The 18,950-nt window shown below is 33.4% G+C and overlaps 1 protein-coding gene across 1 annotated transcript; it reads right to left on the reverse strand.

Moving 5' to 3' along the window:
* Positions 1–506: 506 nt before the first annotated feature.
* On the reverse strand, positions 507–18,451 carry LOC146997958 (uncharacterized). Its single transcript, XM_085812757.1, has 4 exons — positions 18,287–18,451; positions 13,433–13,623; positions 10,406–10,515; positions 507–991 (listed from the first exon to the last, which is right to left on the reverse strand). The coding sequence occupies exons 1-4, from the start codon at positions 18,401–18,403 to the stop codon at positions 636–638; spliced, it is 774 nt and encodes a 257-aa protein (XP_085668883.1). The 5' UTR covers positions 18,404–18,451; the 3' UTR covers positions 507–635.
* Positions 18,452–18,950: the final 499 nt, after the last annotated feature.

An 18,950-nucleotide genomic window follows, 5' to 3' on the forward strand; every position in this document is an offset into this window, starting at 1 on the left:
GGAAGAAAAAAATATCATTGTGTAAACAGATTTCTGTGGTAGAATGAGAGGAAAAAATTCAGTCTGCCTCAGAACTGGCATTTTTTATAAGAAATGGATGGTACTAGAACACCTACCACATCATATGAACTCATTTCAGGCGATTTCTGAGCAACCTCAAAATTCAAAGTGTAGCTATGCAAAAACAGACTTTTCATGCGAAGATATAAAAACTACGACGGCCACAGTGTTGAAAGAGATGTCATAAATCACTCAATTTCATATTTTAAAAATGTTTCCAGACTTTTTAATGTAATCTGATATGGAGTCCCCAGTGCAATTCCCAATTTATAAATGAAATACTCAGTCTGAAACCTATTTAATAAATCTGTACATATATAACAAACATAATTCTAATTTCAACAAATATAATTTCAGTTTTAATTTTATGCTTTAAGAATTTTATATCTTGAAGCCCAGGTAATTATTAAATTATTCTCCACTCTGATTAAATAAATATATTTTATTATTTGTATGCTTGTAATCATTTTCTTTAATTACACATATTTCATACATAATAAGCCTCTATCAGAGTTAAATAGTGTAGGTGTAGATATTATGCTTTTACTGCTATATTCTTCAAACAGTTTTTTCTTCTAATTCTTCTTGCAATTATGCAAAAGTCCGAACTTTCTTTTGACCAAGAAAGGCACTTTCGCATTTTGATACCGATATAGCTTCAGTACGTCTTCCTTTGTTGTTTTGGAAATGTTATATATAGAATCATTCTTCTGAAAGTTTTCTTTTCCACGATTATATCTGGAACCTTGATTAGAGGAAGAATTTTCCGAAGATGCCTGGAATCTCTTTCTCTCAACATATTTCAGATCTCCTTTTCCATCTTGAACAGAAGAGATACCATTATTTAAAGGCGTTGCAAAAAGAGGGCTGTTATGAAAATCCTGACTTTTCCTTTTCGCTACATTTTTATATTTTGTATCTTGTCCTGAATCTGTTATGGAAAAAAAAAAAAAAAAAAAATGAAAGAACAAAAATAGTACATTTGCTTGCAGTGTATTGAAATACGATTAAGTAAAACAGTAATATTCACTTCAAGTAATTATTAACATTTCACCATTTCCCTCGAGACAGAATGGTCGATTTGAAAAGTATTGTCGAGCATCAGCAGCACACAGTCGTCGGGGTTAAATGTGGGCTGGATCGTAACCGCAAAACAGACTCGTCTGCCGTTCGTAATTTGAACCTATTATATGACATTAAAGGAAAAAGAAATATGCCAATGTGCCTTTTAACAGGTTTTTCTCACAGAAGGAAAAAAAAAAAAACTAAGCTGTTTGTATATTTTAGAATGATTATAATAAAGGAAAGAAAAATATATAACATTTTTATTAAAACATTTTTATTTAAAGAATTATTTCTCTTCAGTTCATTTAAACTAAATTATTGTCTGACATAGTTAAATATCGTCTGCTTTTAAAACAACTCAAGTAAAACTGATAGAAAGTTGGGCCTTGTGTTCTTTCCATAGATATAAATATTTATTTTATTTATTTTCTATTATTCAACACGCCAGAATGCAGAGAAAATGAAAAGAGTTGAATGATGGCCTAATTAGACACGCTCTCTCCACAACGGGAGTGGTATTAGGATTGTTGTGGTTTACTCTATTTGAAAAAGTCTTTAAAAGAACATCCTACCAATTCAACCCCAGTATAGCCGAGAGATGGCAGCACCTGATTACAGAGTAAAATTTTCTCTTCTAAGATCCTAATAAAGCAAAGGCAGTCAGTTGTCGAACGCTCGGGGATACGCACGTGTGTAGCTTGGAATGTTGTTAAGTTTGAAATTTTTGCATCTAATTTGATCTTCATAATTAATTATCGGCGATTCCTAAGAGGATCATACAAAGATGGAAAAAAGGAAAGAACTTCTGGTCCATTTCAACAGGCATTGCAATAAAACTATTGCTCATGCCTTTAGGGGCTCGTCTTTGTTAAGTTTTCAGATAAGAAACTAGTTAACACAATATAATTTTTTCTCCCTGGTAAAGAGACGTTACTCAACATCCTTGAATGGAATTTTTCTGAATAGACAGCTGGTGAAAGGGGGAAAAGAAACATTTCTGAAGTCAGTTTTCGAGGCAAAATTTGGAGGAAAGAAAAAGAAGCAAATAATTCAATTTTGTAAAACAGTGAAATGGTTTAAGCTATTTCTTGAGAATAAGCAAATTTAACCTTGGAGGAGATGAACAAGACGTATTAAATACGCTGGTGCCTTGCACAACAAATCTGATTCATTCTGCAACAACATTCGTTATGCAGGGGCTAGGTTTCCATAAGTAACTGCGGTAATAATTTTCATCCGTTTCCAAACTCAATCCGAAAGCACGAAGCATCATAAAAACTTCAGAGAATATTAATAACACCGTCAATGCTCGAACATCATAGAATTCATTAAATATAAAAATACTTATACGCAATATCTATAAAATAGAGTCTCACAGTTTTTAGTAACCAATTAGGACAAAATCCTTATGAATTCTAATCAGTACTTTTAACCACTTTCACTTAAGCCTGCCAGCTTTAATAGCGGGCCACTGCGAATGATTTCAACACATCCGAGAAACATTTTTTTGACCTTTAATTTGCTTAATGAATGCACATTAAAGTGTAGTATTTTTCTGAGTATAATCGAAACTTTCCCGAAAAGATTTATTTTCAAGTAACGTACAGTTTTTACATTTTCTTTTTAGTTTTTTGTTTCACCGTAAATGAAGGCTTTCATTTACATGTTCCTAAGCGAACATATTACAAATAACAACTTAGACTGACGTTAGCGGAAAGTTCACTGTAAGCGAGTTGCATATGTCCAGAATTCGATGTATTTTGAGTGCTAAATTTCTGAGACAATGACTTCAAATTTTATTTTGAAATATCAATATGTTTATCTTGATCCATCGTAACATGATTAAAATTAAGGTTATGATATCAAAGGGAAACATACACTCCATTCTGCAACACCTTCTGGACTATTTTGTACTGTTTTAGGTAACTTCAAGTTTCCAAATTATTATGTGGCTTTTCTGTGTACTAAGAGCTGATCACAGCAATAAGAGGTATTACATAAGATTCTTTCATCAAGTACTCACTTATTTCTGAATACAAAATTCTTATTTGTCCTAGATTTTTGAGAAGAAAGTTTATGTCTTCCACTCTTTCATTTATGTAGAATTTTTCCGACAATTTGCCTAGCATGCTATTTATATTGATTTTTCTGGTAATTAACTATATGAAAAGTGTTGGCAATTTAGATCCCAAAGCATGAAAACTAAGATTCGTTTCTTGCTGATAACCCACAAAGTAAGTAGGAAAGAAAGGGTGAAATACGCTGCACCATCTTCCTTGTAGTCCTGATAAAATTATTTGGAGATTTTCAGAAAGGTTCTACAGGTACAACAATTTCCAATAAGATGCAGACATTTTAAACGCAGTTTACAAGTGTGTAAAAAAGCAGCTAAAATTATTTTCTGCAAATGATACTTATTTTCTTCCCAACTCAGATATGTGTCTGGATGCTTAGAGCTATTTGTTCAAAAGAAAAGATTCTGCCACACCTGCTGATGCATCCGTTTGTTTCCGGCAATAATGCCATTCAAAGAGGTTTTATGTGATTGCATGTCATAACAGAACTACGTTCAACTGAATTTATTAACATGTTGACACTTACATATTTTCCATCATAAGGGTTAATTTTTAAGGCAAAATATCTTATTCAGTATTTTTAAAGTACATTCTTCCGGATCCTATTATTATTTCACAACAGATTCAGGTATTTTAGATTTCATAACAGAATTAAGGTAAAATTATGGGGGACACCAGCGATGTACCACGGGCCAACTGGTAGTGCCTTTCCGTACTAACTCTTAAAAAAAAAAAAAAAAAAAAAAAAAGATAATAAAACAAATCTGAAAGGTTTCAGATTTCACATTATGCCCAAAGGGCCTTTTTTTTAACATTTTCTGTGTTACCTCTATTTATTGAATAGCATGTTCTTCGCACTTAAGCCACACAAATTCAACAGCAATATCACAAAATAGTATATAAAACAGCCAGGGGCGTAGCTAGAGGGGGGCATCTGTCCCCGGGCGCAGAAACCAAGGGGCGCCAAACTGATGTTACGACATTTTAGAATTACATATTTTCCATCTTTGGCAAGCAGTTGTTGAATCTTCAGTAATCTTCAGTTGTGTCACGAAATCTTCAGTTGTCTCTGGGCGCTGAAATCCCTAGCTACGACTCTGAAAACAGCATATGTGTTTAGGATTTCCGATAGATGGTCTCGCGCGCTGGACATAATTTTTCCCCCCGTGCAGTGTTGCCATTGCTCGCTTTGAAATCGTTGAGTTTGTTAATCAAGTGTTACAAAATATGAAATCAATAATAAAGCAAATTTCAAATTCTAAATTCGGGCTTCCAGATGCCCATATTTAGTTTAAGGTTACATTATTTAAAATTTGATGGCTCTGGGTGCCGTTGTTTTATCACAATGCGAGAAACATACATACATTAATGCAGATTATTCATTATTTAATTTCTTTAAATATAAGACAGGGGGATAATATTTGGCAACAACACTTTGAAAAATAAAACGGACATTTAAAGTTTTTAACGCAAAATGCCAAAACGAAATTAATAGCCCTTCTGGGCTAACGCCCTTTGGGCTTTAAAAAAAAAAAAAAAAAAAAAAAAAAAAAAAAAAAAAAAAAAGAGAGAGAGATTTATAAAAATTTACAAAGAATGGCTGAGGAAATAGGCAACGGAAGATTTCCAAATTATCTCAGAATTTACTTATTATGGTACATCGTGCAATACCACCCTACGCCCTGCAACCAGTATTTATTAAAAACTACCCGCTCCGGCTTCGCACGGGTATAAAATATTAATGGATATTTTAACAATGAATCGCAGTTCATAATCTTTTTCTGAACTTACATACCTCACCTTAAATTACGATTTTTGAAAATAATTTCCCTAATATTAAATTGATTTAACTCTAAATTTTGACCAAGATCTTAATAGAAAATTCCAATCCATAAATTATGGTTTTATTTAATCTAATCTTATCTAACCTTATGTACTTATAATTACTATAAGTGCGATTTAAAAATTAACCTTAGAATAGAATATCATTTATATTTTAAAACTACTATCATGCAATTATTTATCTTATAATTACTGATACGTTGTCGCGCTGAAAGCTAGAGAGCTCCGATAATAAACGCGTTCGATCGCTGCTAAATTCAAAGTGCTATAAGGAGAACCGCGGCCTCCGACGCGCTATTTTTAGGCACGCTCCCGCCGCCCCGGCCGGCCGGTACCGCCGCAAACGCTACGTCCCGCAATTTTTAAATCTGTAGACCTTTTCAGTGTGTACAATACTTAGTACATTATTTTGATAAATCTCGTAGGGTTCAGCCTGCGTTTGCAATGTAAGCGGAAAAAATGCAATTATTTACGACATCGCATTAGAAACCTAAAAAATAACAGTATTTCTCCACTATTTAATAGATGTTATTATACATATAAACCTTTCTCTTCAATCACTCTATCTATTAAAAAACAAAAACCGCATCAAAATCCGTTGCGTAGTTTTAAAGATTTAAGCATACATAGGGATTATAGGGACAGAGAAAGCGACTTTGTTTTATACTATGTAGTGATAATGATTTAGGACATAAAAGAGATTACAGTGTAGTCTCAATGCAATTTGAAATTCACAACTTAAATTGAACAATCTGCTTTAGTGTAACAAAAATAACAGATAAACATAATTAGTATACAGATAAACATAATAAGACGATTATAATAAGTACTGGGAGCACAATGAATATAATAATATAATGAACTGTAATAATCACACTAAAGAGGAAGGTTTCAATGGGGTTATTTCCATAACAGGTTTACAATAAAAACGAAGGCCCATTTTTAAATAACAGGCATTGAATATTATGTAGGAATATAGCTGTGAAATCCACTCAGTTTCGAATTTTAGAGAATTTAGTATAATCATGTATTATGAATATCAATACATGATTATACTAAATTCCCTAAAATGCGAAATCAATTTTGAATAACCATAAGGAGCTGCCAGCGGACAACTATAACAACCAAAGTTCAAAGTAAAACTGTTTATTTACCCGTCGACCTGGTATTTACACAAAATCAGTGCTTAAAGTAGAACTCCACTAGCATGCGGAACACAAGTTCAAATTGTATAGAGTGCAAAGTACATGCTTAAGTAAAACTTTTCTCACCCTTGACTAAATGTTCGTAAAGTAACTGCGGCTAACAAGAGCTTAAGCTGATAGTCAAACCGCAATAGCAGAAAAACCGAAGAAGAGTGACTGTCAAACTCTCTCTGTTGAATTTTAGACCTTAAAAGCTCACTTTTACATTAAATTACTGCCTGGTGAAAGCTGAGGAAAGTAGACCTTATAGAAAAGGCAACATAATAACTGGGTAAACTCAAATAAAAACTTATACGGTCTTTTTAATCACGAAATCTAACCCGTAGCATTCGGATACAACCATAAAAAAAAAATTAAAAAGAAACTAAGAAAACTGCCTTTAATACCTTGAGTAACAATGATACGAATAATTGGAAAATAAAACATTCTTTTAATATCAATATCACTATGTACTCGAAAGGAAAACAAAGAATTAAGAATAATACTTTACTGATATTTTTTCAATGTATCATCTACAAAAAGGTCTGGTCAGTAATTTTAAATCCAATGTAAATTTAATTTAGCTTTATTTATTTCTAGCCCAAAGGGTGTTAGGCCGGAAACGGTACTAATTTCGTTTTCGCATTTTGCGTTGAAAACTTTAAATGTCCGTTTCATTTTTCAGACTATTACAACCAAATATCATTGCCATGTCTTATATTTAAAGAAATTAAAAAAAAATTAAGACTCTGCAAAAATTTATGTATGTTTCTCGCATTGTGATAAAACAACGGCATGTAGAGCCATCAAATTTTGAATAACGTAATCCTCCACCGAATATGGGCCGAATATCGATTTCATACTTTGTAATACTTTAGCGAATTTTTAATTAACAAAGTCAACGATTTAAAGCCAGCAATGGCAACACTGAACGATTTTTTTTTTTTTTTTTTAAATCTCTAGCGCGCGAGACTGTGTATCGAAAATTCTAAATATAAGGTCATTTTAAAATTATTCTGCAATATTGCTGTTGAATTGAATTTTATGGTTTAAGTACGAAGAACATGATATTTAATAAATAAAAGCAACCCATAAAACGTTAAAAACCGCCCTTTTGGGCGTAATGTAAAATCCGAAAGCTTTCAGATTTTTAGACCAAAGGGACTTTTGTCCCTGAAAGACTATTAATTTCGTTTTGCGATTTTGCGGTGAATCACTATAAATGTCCGTTTCACTTTTCAAACTGTTGCCACCCAATGTTAGAGTCCTGCATTATATTTGAAGAAATTAAATAATGAAAAATCTGCATAAATGTATGTCTATTTCTCACATTGTGATAAAACAAGGGTACATAGAGCCATCGAATTTTGAAAGACGTAATTATCTTACTTTATATGAGCATGTGGAAGACCAAATTTGGAATTTGTTTTATTATCGATTTCCTATTTTGTAAAACTTTAACGAATTTTCAATTAACAAACTCAAGGATTTCAATGCGAGCAATGGCAACAGTCTGCGGAGGGGGGGGGGAAGAAAAAAACCTTTTTACGAGTATCTCCAAAACGCGGAACTGTCTGTGTATCGGAAATTCTAAAGATGGGCTCATTTTAAAACTATTTTGCGACATTACTATTGAACTGAATTTTATGGTTTAAGTGCAAAGAACATGATATTTAATAAATAAAGGTAACACACAAAACGTTAAAAAGCACCCCTTTAGACGTAATTTAAAATCTGAAACCTTTCAGATTTTTTTAAATTAATTTATTTTTATTTAAGTATTTTTGGTATTGGGAGATTCAATAAATAGTAGATAATTTAGATTCAATAATAGTAGTAAATAATTCAATAGATTCGAATGCAACAGGTTAATTATGTTTCGATATAACTTCCTTGAAACCCAACTAGCATTATAATTAGTGCATTCTATTAATATTAATATTAATTAAATGCGTTCTATTAATATTAATATTAATTATTATTTCTATTAATATTAATTAAATGTAATGTACACTGGTTATCATAAATTAAGGGAAAATCACAAAAATAGCGATAACTCCCTCAAAAATAAACCAAACGTGTAAAATTTGAATATGTTGCCAAGTAAGAGTAGCTGAGTAAAACTGCGATATGCAAATTAGTGGCGCTGCTTTCGGAATACGTCATCTGCGAGGAGCATAAAAGTCTATGTTTGAGAGCAAGCCCACATATTTCACTATGACAGTAACATCAGAAATCTGAGATAGCCAATTCGTAAGAATGACCTCCAGGCATCATTTGCCTGCAGATCTGCGATGGAGAGCCATTGGGAGACTAGAGGCAGGATAAAGTCAAACAGAAGTGGCCAGATGGGTAAATGTGAGTCCTTCTGTGGTTCATAGACTTTGGAGGCAATTTCAAACCACAGATTCGGCATCTAGGAGGTTCAGCCAAGGACGGCCAACTGCTACGACGAGTGCCGATGATTGATATTTGACATTATGTGCACGTAGGAATAGAACCGCTACTTCGACTCTTCTTAGATCCTCCTTTACTGCAGCCACCGGAAGGTTCGTGTCAACGTCAACTGTGCGTAGAAGGCTTCACGAAGATGGTCTGTATGCGAGGCGACCAGCCATTTGTGTGCCGCTCACGTCACGCCATAGGAGGGACCGTTTTCATTGGGCACGACAACATGTCAACTGGACGACTGATCAATGAAGGGCGGTTCTCTTTACGGATGACCCCAGGTTTAGTCTAGAAAGCAATAGTAGGCGTTATTTGATATGAAGAGAACCTAGAACCCGTCATCATCCGTCAAACATCTGTGAAAGAGATGCATACGGAAGAGGCAGTGTCTGTGTTTGGGGTGGCATCTCTTTGGGTGGACGCACAGACCCCCATGTCTTTCCAAGGGTAACTGTGAATACTCAGATTTATAGGGATGACATCCTTGATGTTTATGTGCGCCCATATACCGGAGCAATAGGTGATGCTTTCCTGTTACAGGACGACAACGCAAGACCACACAGGGCTCGCATCCTAGATGATTATCTTCAACAGGAAACAATTATGCGCATGGAGTGGCCAGCCCGATCTCCGGACTTGAATCCTATCAAGCACGTTTGGGATGCTTTAGGGAGGGTCGAGCTGCTCACAATCCGCCCTTGTCGGGCTTCCTATGGAACTGATAGACCGCATAATTGAAAGCATCACTCATCGCTGTATGTGCTGTATTGCTTCTAGAGGCGATCATATTCCATATTGAAGTTACTTTTCTTATAGCAAACTGACACCTTCGATTTGTTCATTTTATACATGTGCTAATTTCTATACTACCACATCTGTCTGGTAATTTCTTTTTATGTTATTTGATACCTTACTGTGTGTTTTATATTGTGGGTAAGTTTCATCAAATTTTACATGTAACTTTTCCAGTAATCGTGATTTTTGTGATTTTTTCTTAATTTATGATAACCAGTGTAATTAAGAGTAGAAAACCAAAGCAATTTAGAAATTCTTGCCTATTGAAAACTTCCCCCCACACGAATTATACATGCAAACCTAAAATAAACTTTTTTGGAATTATATATTTTTCATGGTTTTAGATATGTGCACTTAATTTACATATGCTCTTAGAATTTAAATGATATTGCAAATTAGTTCGCAGCAATAATTAATTTTTTATTTTTGCAATTAAAATTTCTTACTAAAATTTTAAATTTATATTAGCTTTATACGAATAGAGAACATTTCTTATATATATATATATACTTTTAATGCGGCCGATTGCAACCAAAATGGAAGGTGCAGAACTACATGTTATAGCAGTCCTATATACAAAATTTCAAAGTTCTGAGGCTACTCGTTTTTGAGTTATGCGAGATACATACATACATACGTACAAACGCCACGAAAAAAAATCTCTTCTGAATCCAATTTAAATCGGTTTTATAATTCGTTTGGGTAAAAAGAGTCCTTTTTCCTGTCCTTACGTACAGATTTCACGCAAAAACATTATTAAATTGCATTCGATAGCAGTCAAAATGGATATTTTCTTTGAAATATGGTACCCGGAATTTTTAGTGATTAGAACACTTCCTTTACTTCGTACAAGGAAGCGAAACAGTAGAAAATCAGTGTGAACTTTCTTCCTAAATCTAGTAACAAATCTTGAGATGTGACAAAACATGATTTTACCTGAAATATTTCTGTAATGTGAACTAAGACTCTGCTTATCTACGTGACTTGACTTTGCTTCCGAAGAGGTGAGATGTAGCTTTCTGTTTTGACATACAACTTCATTTAATCTGAAAGATATATTACATAGAAATCTTGACCAATTTCCGTCTGTCAAAATAAAGGAAAATGACTAGCACAATTGAAGCTAAACACACTTGATTCCTTAGGATTTTATTAAACTAAGCTGTTTTTATTTATTATATATAATTATAAGTAAAAGAGCAGTTTCAATATTTAAATTATTCAGAAATATTTCACAATATATATCTGTGTGCCCACCAGCGGCCGAGCGGTAAAGTCGCTGAACACTGGTAGTTCGGTCCGAGGTTCGAACCCCGCGAACGGGCTGGCTGCATGGGCGGTTTCGTGGTTTTTCCCATGTGTAACGTGTATACGAGCCAGTTTCCCTCAGAAAGTCCTCCACGAAGGCATCCCTCCCCTTAGGCAGATAGCCCTGGAGGCTTTGCCATAATCACACACACAATATATATCTTAAAGTATAGGTAGGATATCATCCACAAAGCACAATTTCGATTGGTTATTGCTTTCTGATGATAGTTTCATTCTTTTAGAAATGTGGTTTTGGCAACAGTTTTTCATTCATTGCTTTGGATACTGGACTTCTGACTGTTTTCTCTTGAAAATATGAGATTTATTGCTTATTTCATTGTAATTTTTTTATAACACACTTTTATTAAAATTTCTGTTTTTTTTGCTATTGTTTGTTTTTTTGTAGTTGTTCTGCAGAGTAAAATTCTGTGCAGTTTTTAAATTTAATTTTTGGCATTTTTCCTTTAGGGATTTTTCTGGTACATTTAAAAGCCAGGCGAGGGCTGGCCGCGTAGCAGCTAGTTTGAAATTTATTATCATTAAACGCTGGCATACATTGCGCATTCTTTTTTCCAGGTGAAATACTCAACATAAAATTAATATTCATTTATAATAAATTATTATAAATTATATTCATTTATAATAAAATTGGGTGCAGTGTCTGGAAATCTCATAGGATCACCAATGAGCGAGCGGAGTCTCTAATACTGATGATAAATAAAGTTTCTAAATGCCTGATGATCTACACTGACTACCAATGAGTATTTGGACACCTATGCAAATGACGATATCTGCGGTTCCAAGGTACGTCACGGACTCCGCCGGTATATATCGTGTAGGAAACAGCATCGGCTTTAGTCGCATGCAAGATGCCTCGCAGTTCGGAGCTCTCTGATTTCGAGAAAGGTATAATTATCGGGTATCACAAATGTGACCGATCCTTAAGGGACAAATCTAGCAATCTGAAGTACCCAAAATCGACAGTGGCCTGTGTGATTAAGAAGTGGAAGGTGAGCGGTGATTGTCGGAATGTGCCCCGAGTCGGCAGACCAACGAAACTGGGAGATAGAGACCGAAGAGTGCTGTCCAGAGAAATTCGGAAGAACCGAACCCAACCGATGGCCCTCATCCGCGAGTTTCAACAAGCATCCGGGAGTATTGTTTCAATGAATACTATCCGTAAGGAAGCACATCTGCTTGGTTTTCATGGTCGTGCTGCTGCCCATAAGCCTTTGATCACAAAGTCCAATCGCGCTTCTCGGTTAATGTGGTGCAAAGCACATCGAAATTTGACCGCAGATCAGTGGAAACGGGTACTTTGGAGTGACGAATCAAGGTTCACCCTTTACCGTTCGGATGGCAGGGTCTGGGTTTGACATCTACCTGGAGAACTTCTCCTGCCAGAATGCATTGTGCCAACAGTCAAGTTCGGCAGAGGTGAAATTGTGGTCTGGGGATGTTTCTCCTGGTATCGGCTGGGACCCTTGGTCCCCATTCATGGTAAGCTCAACTCCGATGCCTACTGCACTATTTTGGATGACAATGTGCTTCCTACGTTGTGGCAGTTTTGCGGGTTGGACCCCTGTTACTTTCAGGACGAAAATGCCTGTTGTCATGTTTCGACGTTAACCAAGCCTTGGTATGGTGCCAATGGAGTTCATCGAATGAACCTGAACCCTATCGAGAACCTCTGGGACGAGTTGCATCGCCGAATTCAGGGGTGCACTACCCGTGCAAAATTGGTGAAGGAACTTCTATGTCTTCTCCAAGCCGAGTGGAAGAAAATACCACTAGCTGTCATACAAAGACTTGTGGAAAGTATGCCCCGGAGGGTCCACGCTGTAATTACCTCTCGTGGAGGCTCTACCAACTATTGATTTTGAATAAAGTTAGTTTTTCTTTTCTATCACACGTGTCCAAATACTTATTGGTAGTCAGTGTATACTCGAATCCTGGCGAACGGGCTTGCTGTATAGGATTTCGTAATTTCTCTCTGTGTAACGTAGATACGAGCTAGTTTTCCTTAAAATTCCTCCAGGAAGGCATCCCTCCGCACAGGCGGATATTTTTATTTTTTACTTATTAAATGAAGGAAGGCTTACTCTCAGGCTAGTCTGTACCCTAGACAAAGAACTAGGTTGGATCATTCTTTATTAATTTAATTATATTTATTTCCCATTTTCAAATCTTTAATTTTAATTTACCAAATTTTAAATTTGAAAACTTATTTCACATGTAAGATTTTAAAATGAATTCTTAAAAAAATGTTTAACTTTCAAGCCTCCAAAATCGTTTGAATTTAGTTAATTATAGTTTTTACTATTACACATCCTCTTTACATGATTTATTCTAATTTATTATCGCAGAATACTAAACAATTATTATTGCTGACGTTGCATTTTCACTAGGAAATACTTCGTTTTTATTTGTAAATAGAAGGATTCCAGAATATAATAGTATTTACATAGAAATTCGCATTATTAAAATGAATATTTAGCAAAGTAATTTGAAGAAATTAATAGTTTTATTGAATATTCTGAATTTAGAATAAAATGTCAGAAATAACGCAATTAATTTAACACATATCAAAAGTTAGATCAGTAAATTTTACTTAGAAGTTGTTGCTACTAAAAATACTACATAAACGATACTCACTTCTGATGTGCCTGCTGGAGTAGATCATCTTTACTTTCAATTTCTGCTTTTGCAGTTTTGTATAAAGAGCACAAATTCTTTTTTAAAACATAAATCATCTGCGTTAATTCAGATATTTTGGCATCTTTTTCTAGATTAGATACGTTCAGTTTTTCAGCTTCTTTAAGAAGATTCTGGTATTGTGCTTCTCGCTGCGAAAAGATTATTTATTTAGTTTTTCTCTAAAATATAAACAGAATCTTACAAATATTATAAAGGTAATTCGGAAAACGTAGAAGCAAAAGATAAACAACATTTATAAATATTATTATAGTAATTTACAAAATAATAAATGTATATAGTATAGTAATTTACCAAATAATTTTGGAAATTTTGTTATAATATTTAGAAATTATCGGTGTCTGAATCTGATCAGAATGAATTTTTTAAGTTTTTGGTATTGTAGAAAACAACATAGAAGAAAATTAAATTAGGGCATGAGATTTAAAATATTTATTTTAAATAGATTTATTTCTGAATTTTCTTTAATCAGAAAACAATTAAATTATATGTTATTCAACTACCCAATAAAATACAGTTTTCAATTAAAAAATAAATGAGAGGGCAAACATTTTGATTTTTGTTGATATAAATTTCGAAAAACCAGTTTTTATCTATGGTCACTTACGCCTCACAAATATAATCTAAAATTTTGTTTATAGACTTCTCTTTTTATTTCAACAACAAATTAGGTTTTATTTATAAACGAATAGTCCGAAGTATTAAAATAAAAATCCCTGTCAGAAGGTGTATGAAGATCTTATTAACATGTTAAAATTTGAGGGTGTTGTAGAGTTCAAGCAAAAGACAAATCATTTTCGCTCAACCTCATACGCAAAAAAAAATGGCCTCAAACACCTCTGGAATAAATATGCTGAGTGTGCACTTTCGCACACTCGAAATGAATATTGCAGAGAACTGTACGAGTCACCCGCCCTAAAAGAAAAAAAAAAAAAAAAAACCCGAAGCGCTATCTGCCATTTAATTATGCTGACAGAGCATCTCGAAAGAACTTTTTTCTTTTTTTTTTTCCTCCCTGAATAAGTGGAGTGATAATTTCCAGTAAAGTTCAAACTATCCTACACCCATTCTGATGAAGTTTTTGTAACTTTGGATATCCTCCCCCCGAAGTTCATTTAAAAGTTGATTTAATGCTCCCAATTAATCAGGGCGAGCTTATACAGTCATGTAATTAATTCCCTTTTCTTCTTCTTTTTTGTCGCCTAGAACAGAAATTAATTCGTTGGAAACTTCAAGAATTGCAACTGGCACTTCGATACCCATTTTGCAAACAAACGGAGGCGAGTTGTCAGTCTGGCTCTGATTGGTCTAAACATGGAGGTAGGAAAGGGAGGAGGGGCCATTCCGCGCTAGAAGTGAAGCACTGCTTTGAAGCTTGGGTCACCAGACGGGGTATTCTTTGTTTACATTCAGAAGCTCGCTTGACAAGATTCTGATAGTATTTCGACACACGACAGTTCCACAGAAATCGAAAAAGGGACACTCTCGCATGAAAGAAACATTCATAGTGTAATGGATAATAGCGATTTGTATAGTTTACTGACATTTACGCAAAAATCACATCTTGGTTATTTTTCGATAACTAACAACAGCGATTTTGATTATGAATTTGTTTTATAAAATTCTAAGCTGTTGCACTACAAAAATATAGATTTTAAGAAAATTGCTAAAAAAGATCTGCCAAAATTTATTTTCTAGAAGATTTGAAAAGTTTGAAACTTGATGGCTAAATGTAAATATAAAATTATGTATGTTAAAATATTTGTAATTAGGCACATAGGTCAGATTAAGTTTTTATTAAATAGAGTAACGCATGCAAGGGCTATCTGCCTAAAGAGAGAGATGCTATCGTGGAGGAATTTTGAAGAAAAACTGACCTTTGAGTGGGTATTAAAAATAATACTTATAATTTTCATTCAAATTATATACATATATATTTTATGTAAAACTTTCGGGTGTATGCTAAATTAGTGTAAATTACTTTACACGAAAAATATAGTGAATGCACAGAAATTAAAGATTTGCACATGCCGGAAATGATAAATAGGAAATATGTATGGGTATTTATGCATGTGCTTGCAAAAAGCATGTATCTGCCTTTGACAAAATACTTAAATATTCATTAAATTATTATAAATGTATTTGAAATGAAGAATTCATTTACTTATAAACAACTGTGAAAGTACTGTGAAGAAATCTAATGATTAAATGTATCTAATTTATAATGATTATAAATGTTATCTAAATATATAATAACCTTAATATTGAATTGTAAACATAAATTGAAATCCTGTTGACAAATACGTTATAAAACTATTTAAGCAAGAATTGTTCGTATTGAAAAGCAATCTGTTAAAAGGTATTGTAAAGCAAATGCTATGAGATGCGCACTTAAGAACGTAATAAAGAGTTTTGGAATATGTATTGTTGAAATGAAGGGTAAAAAAAAAAAAAAAAAAAAATCTGATAAGTATAATTAAAAGAATTATTCCCTTTACATTTTATAATAACTCAGTTACAAGTTTTAAATAATACTTAAAAAAAAAAAAAAAAAAAAAAAACTTATCTTATTCCCTTTCAGAAATGTTCAGAGAAAGTCAAATACTATTTAATACCTATTTAATTATTAGGAATTAGCGAAATACTTATTTAAAGTATTTCGCTAATTCCTAATAATTCTCTAATTTAAAATGAACCGAATAGAGCATTAATTATAAATTGACTTACATTTTTCGATCTAAAAGATGCCTCAGAAGCCAAAAAATCATGTCATATTTAAGAAAGTATTTTAGGAAGAAGCTCTATAAATAGAAAAGAAATAATGCATAATTTTAATATTAATAATACAATAAACTTTGATCTTAATTTTTGTACCTTAACCGAATAAAATCGAATTACCTTAATTTTTTTTTCTAATGTAATTAACGAAAACTTGTGAAAATATTTCATTCAAATTAAACCATTCTGAGAAAAATGTCCTGTGAAGAGTATAGCATTTAATTCCGTTCAGAATGAAATGTTGTTTAAAAATATGTTGTTTTCACATACTTAGGACTCTGAAGTGTTGTAGAAAAAGAAAATATATACATTTATATGTATATTTGCGACGTAATTACAAAATATTTACACCCGAACGCGTCAAATCCCATAGAACTCAATGGTAAATGACCCAATGTTTTGGTCACCACGTAGGGATCGCCGGTGCTTCAGAGCAGGGTACGGAGAAACTTGTTTAGGGCGACTCCATCTTACTTCCTACCTCCATGGGTCTAAACTATGTGTCTTCAACCTTTCAGGCCCGAGGGCCTCATCAATAAATTCATAAAGATCCGCGGGCCACATGTCCGTCCAAAAAAAAAAAAAAAATAGTGTGGTCAGAAAATTTATATAAAAAAGGAAGGTTTGTTTTACAAGACTACAATTGATTCTAAGCGAAGAGGTAGTATTACTGATTTATATGTACATTGGTTCCAAAAAGTTAAATCTAAATCGAATTAAAATGTTTTGCAACATTTTTTTAACTATGAAAAGAAAGTAAAGATGATTGTACAGAACGATGTTACAAAATACAATTACAATAAAAAAAAAAAAAAAAAAAAAAGAAGAAGAAGAAGAAGAAGAAGAAACTTACAATTACTGGCGGGAGATGGTAATTACTTTAGTTTTAATCTGTGTTGTTGCAATTCGTAAAGTTTCCTCCAAATGTCTGTCAGCCGTGTTCTTGTTTTCGATTCTAGGATTTTCATTTTACAAAAATCTGTTCACATATGTAGGTACTACCAAACTTCACTAGCAGAAAAACGAAGATTTTAATTTACAAAAGCTTAATCAGACCCATTTTTACATACTCTGCTGAGACCTGGTCAATGACAGAAAAAGCTAAAAATATCATTTCTGTCTTTGAGATAAAAATTTTTGAGAAGTATTTTTGGTGGCATAAAATGTAACAATATCTGGAGAAGAAGAACTTACTCTGAACTCTATAAATCTTTTAAAGAAACAGATATAGTAAAATATATAAGGATTCAGAGAATTAAATAGGCAGGACACCTGTGCAGAATGGATGAAAATCGGGTAACTAAAAAGATCTTCTCGGCCAGACCATTCGGCCCCCGAAAAAGAGGAAGACCTAAACTTAGGTGGCTCGACTGTTTGGAAACAGACTTAAGAATTTTAAAAATAACCAATTGGGTGTCCATGGCCAGGGATAGAAGAGCTTGGAATTCGATTCTGAGGACGGCAAGGGCCCATCCTGGGCTGTCTGGCCATTAAAGAAGAAGAGGAAGACCCTATTCTACCAAACTCTTTCCTAGCAAATTAAATATATGTATATATTTATATATTTTCCGGCGGCGGCCACTAGCCGTTAGGGGCGTTGGCCACTACTAAGGCCGGAAACAGTGGTCACTTTATTATAGAGGCTCTTAATAGGTGGGCCAACATTGCGTCTTATGAAGGGATAGACAATTTACATCCAGGCCTTCTTCGGGATTCAAATCCGGGCCCTTCAATTCAGCAGTCAGAATCATTAACCACTTTACTGTCTGGGCGGTTAGCAGATTAAATATCAATATAAATAAAAGCTAATCAATCAAACGTAAATGAGACAAAATTTGCCCATTGTGGAAAAATAGTTTTCTTACTAAACCTACATAGAATATAAAAATGATAACAATAAAAATTAACATTTAAAAAATACATAATATCAGCATACAAAGGAAAAAAAATAAAGTCGGTAATCTTAAAAATACATAACTGAAATATCTAAAAACTACAATATTTAAAAAGATATACCATTTCCTCTTCTTCTTTTCCTATTTTTTCTATTAATTCAAGCTCTTTAATCAATTCATCTTGGTCCATATCATTTCCTTCCGAAGAAACAGTAGAATCAATGATTTCGGGATTCATAACTCCAAGGAAATCATCGTCGTAATAAACTAATTCATAACTCTCAGGAATCATAGATAACACTAAGGAAATGAATAGATGTTATTTAAAGGAAAACAATAATTTTATATTGAAGAATTTCTATCAATATATATATATATATATATTCATGCGGAGTAAAAATAGTTTACTAACTCTGTTTGAAAGTTTAAGACTCTACATACCAACTGAAATTTGTAGGTCACGCACCAGGTCACCCATTTAAGGTTTTTGTTATTCAGAAATGCATTTTCCCAGCAGGTTTGATCGTATATATGACAATTTAAAATATGTTGGTAATGTAAGTCGCCAGTAGCCAATGAAACTGCGTATTGGAATTAAATTCCCAATGAGGTATGACGGACTCTGAATCAATGTTTTATTAATTTAGAAATAAAGTATGACTGAATTCTTTGGCATTTTTATTTTAACAACTTAAATTTTGATGGCACATTTCTTTGAAGTGAGGTGCATTAACATTTCGAACACATCGCACGCACTTTTACCTCATTTTTAGTAGTAAAATAAC

The sequence above is a fragment of the Stegodyphus dumicola genome, chromosome 3 (assembly GCF_044657685.1).
Source record: "Stegodyphus dumicola isolate Sdum_Otavi_A_Nest chromosome 3, ASM4465768v1".
NCBI classification, from domain to species: Eukaryota; Metazoa; Arthropoda; class Arachnida; order Araneae; family Eresidae; genus Stegodyphus; species Stegodyphus dumicola.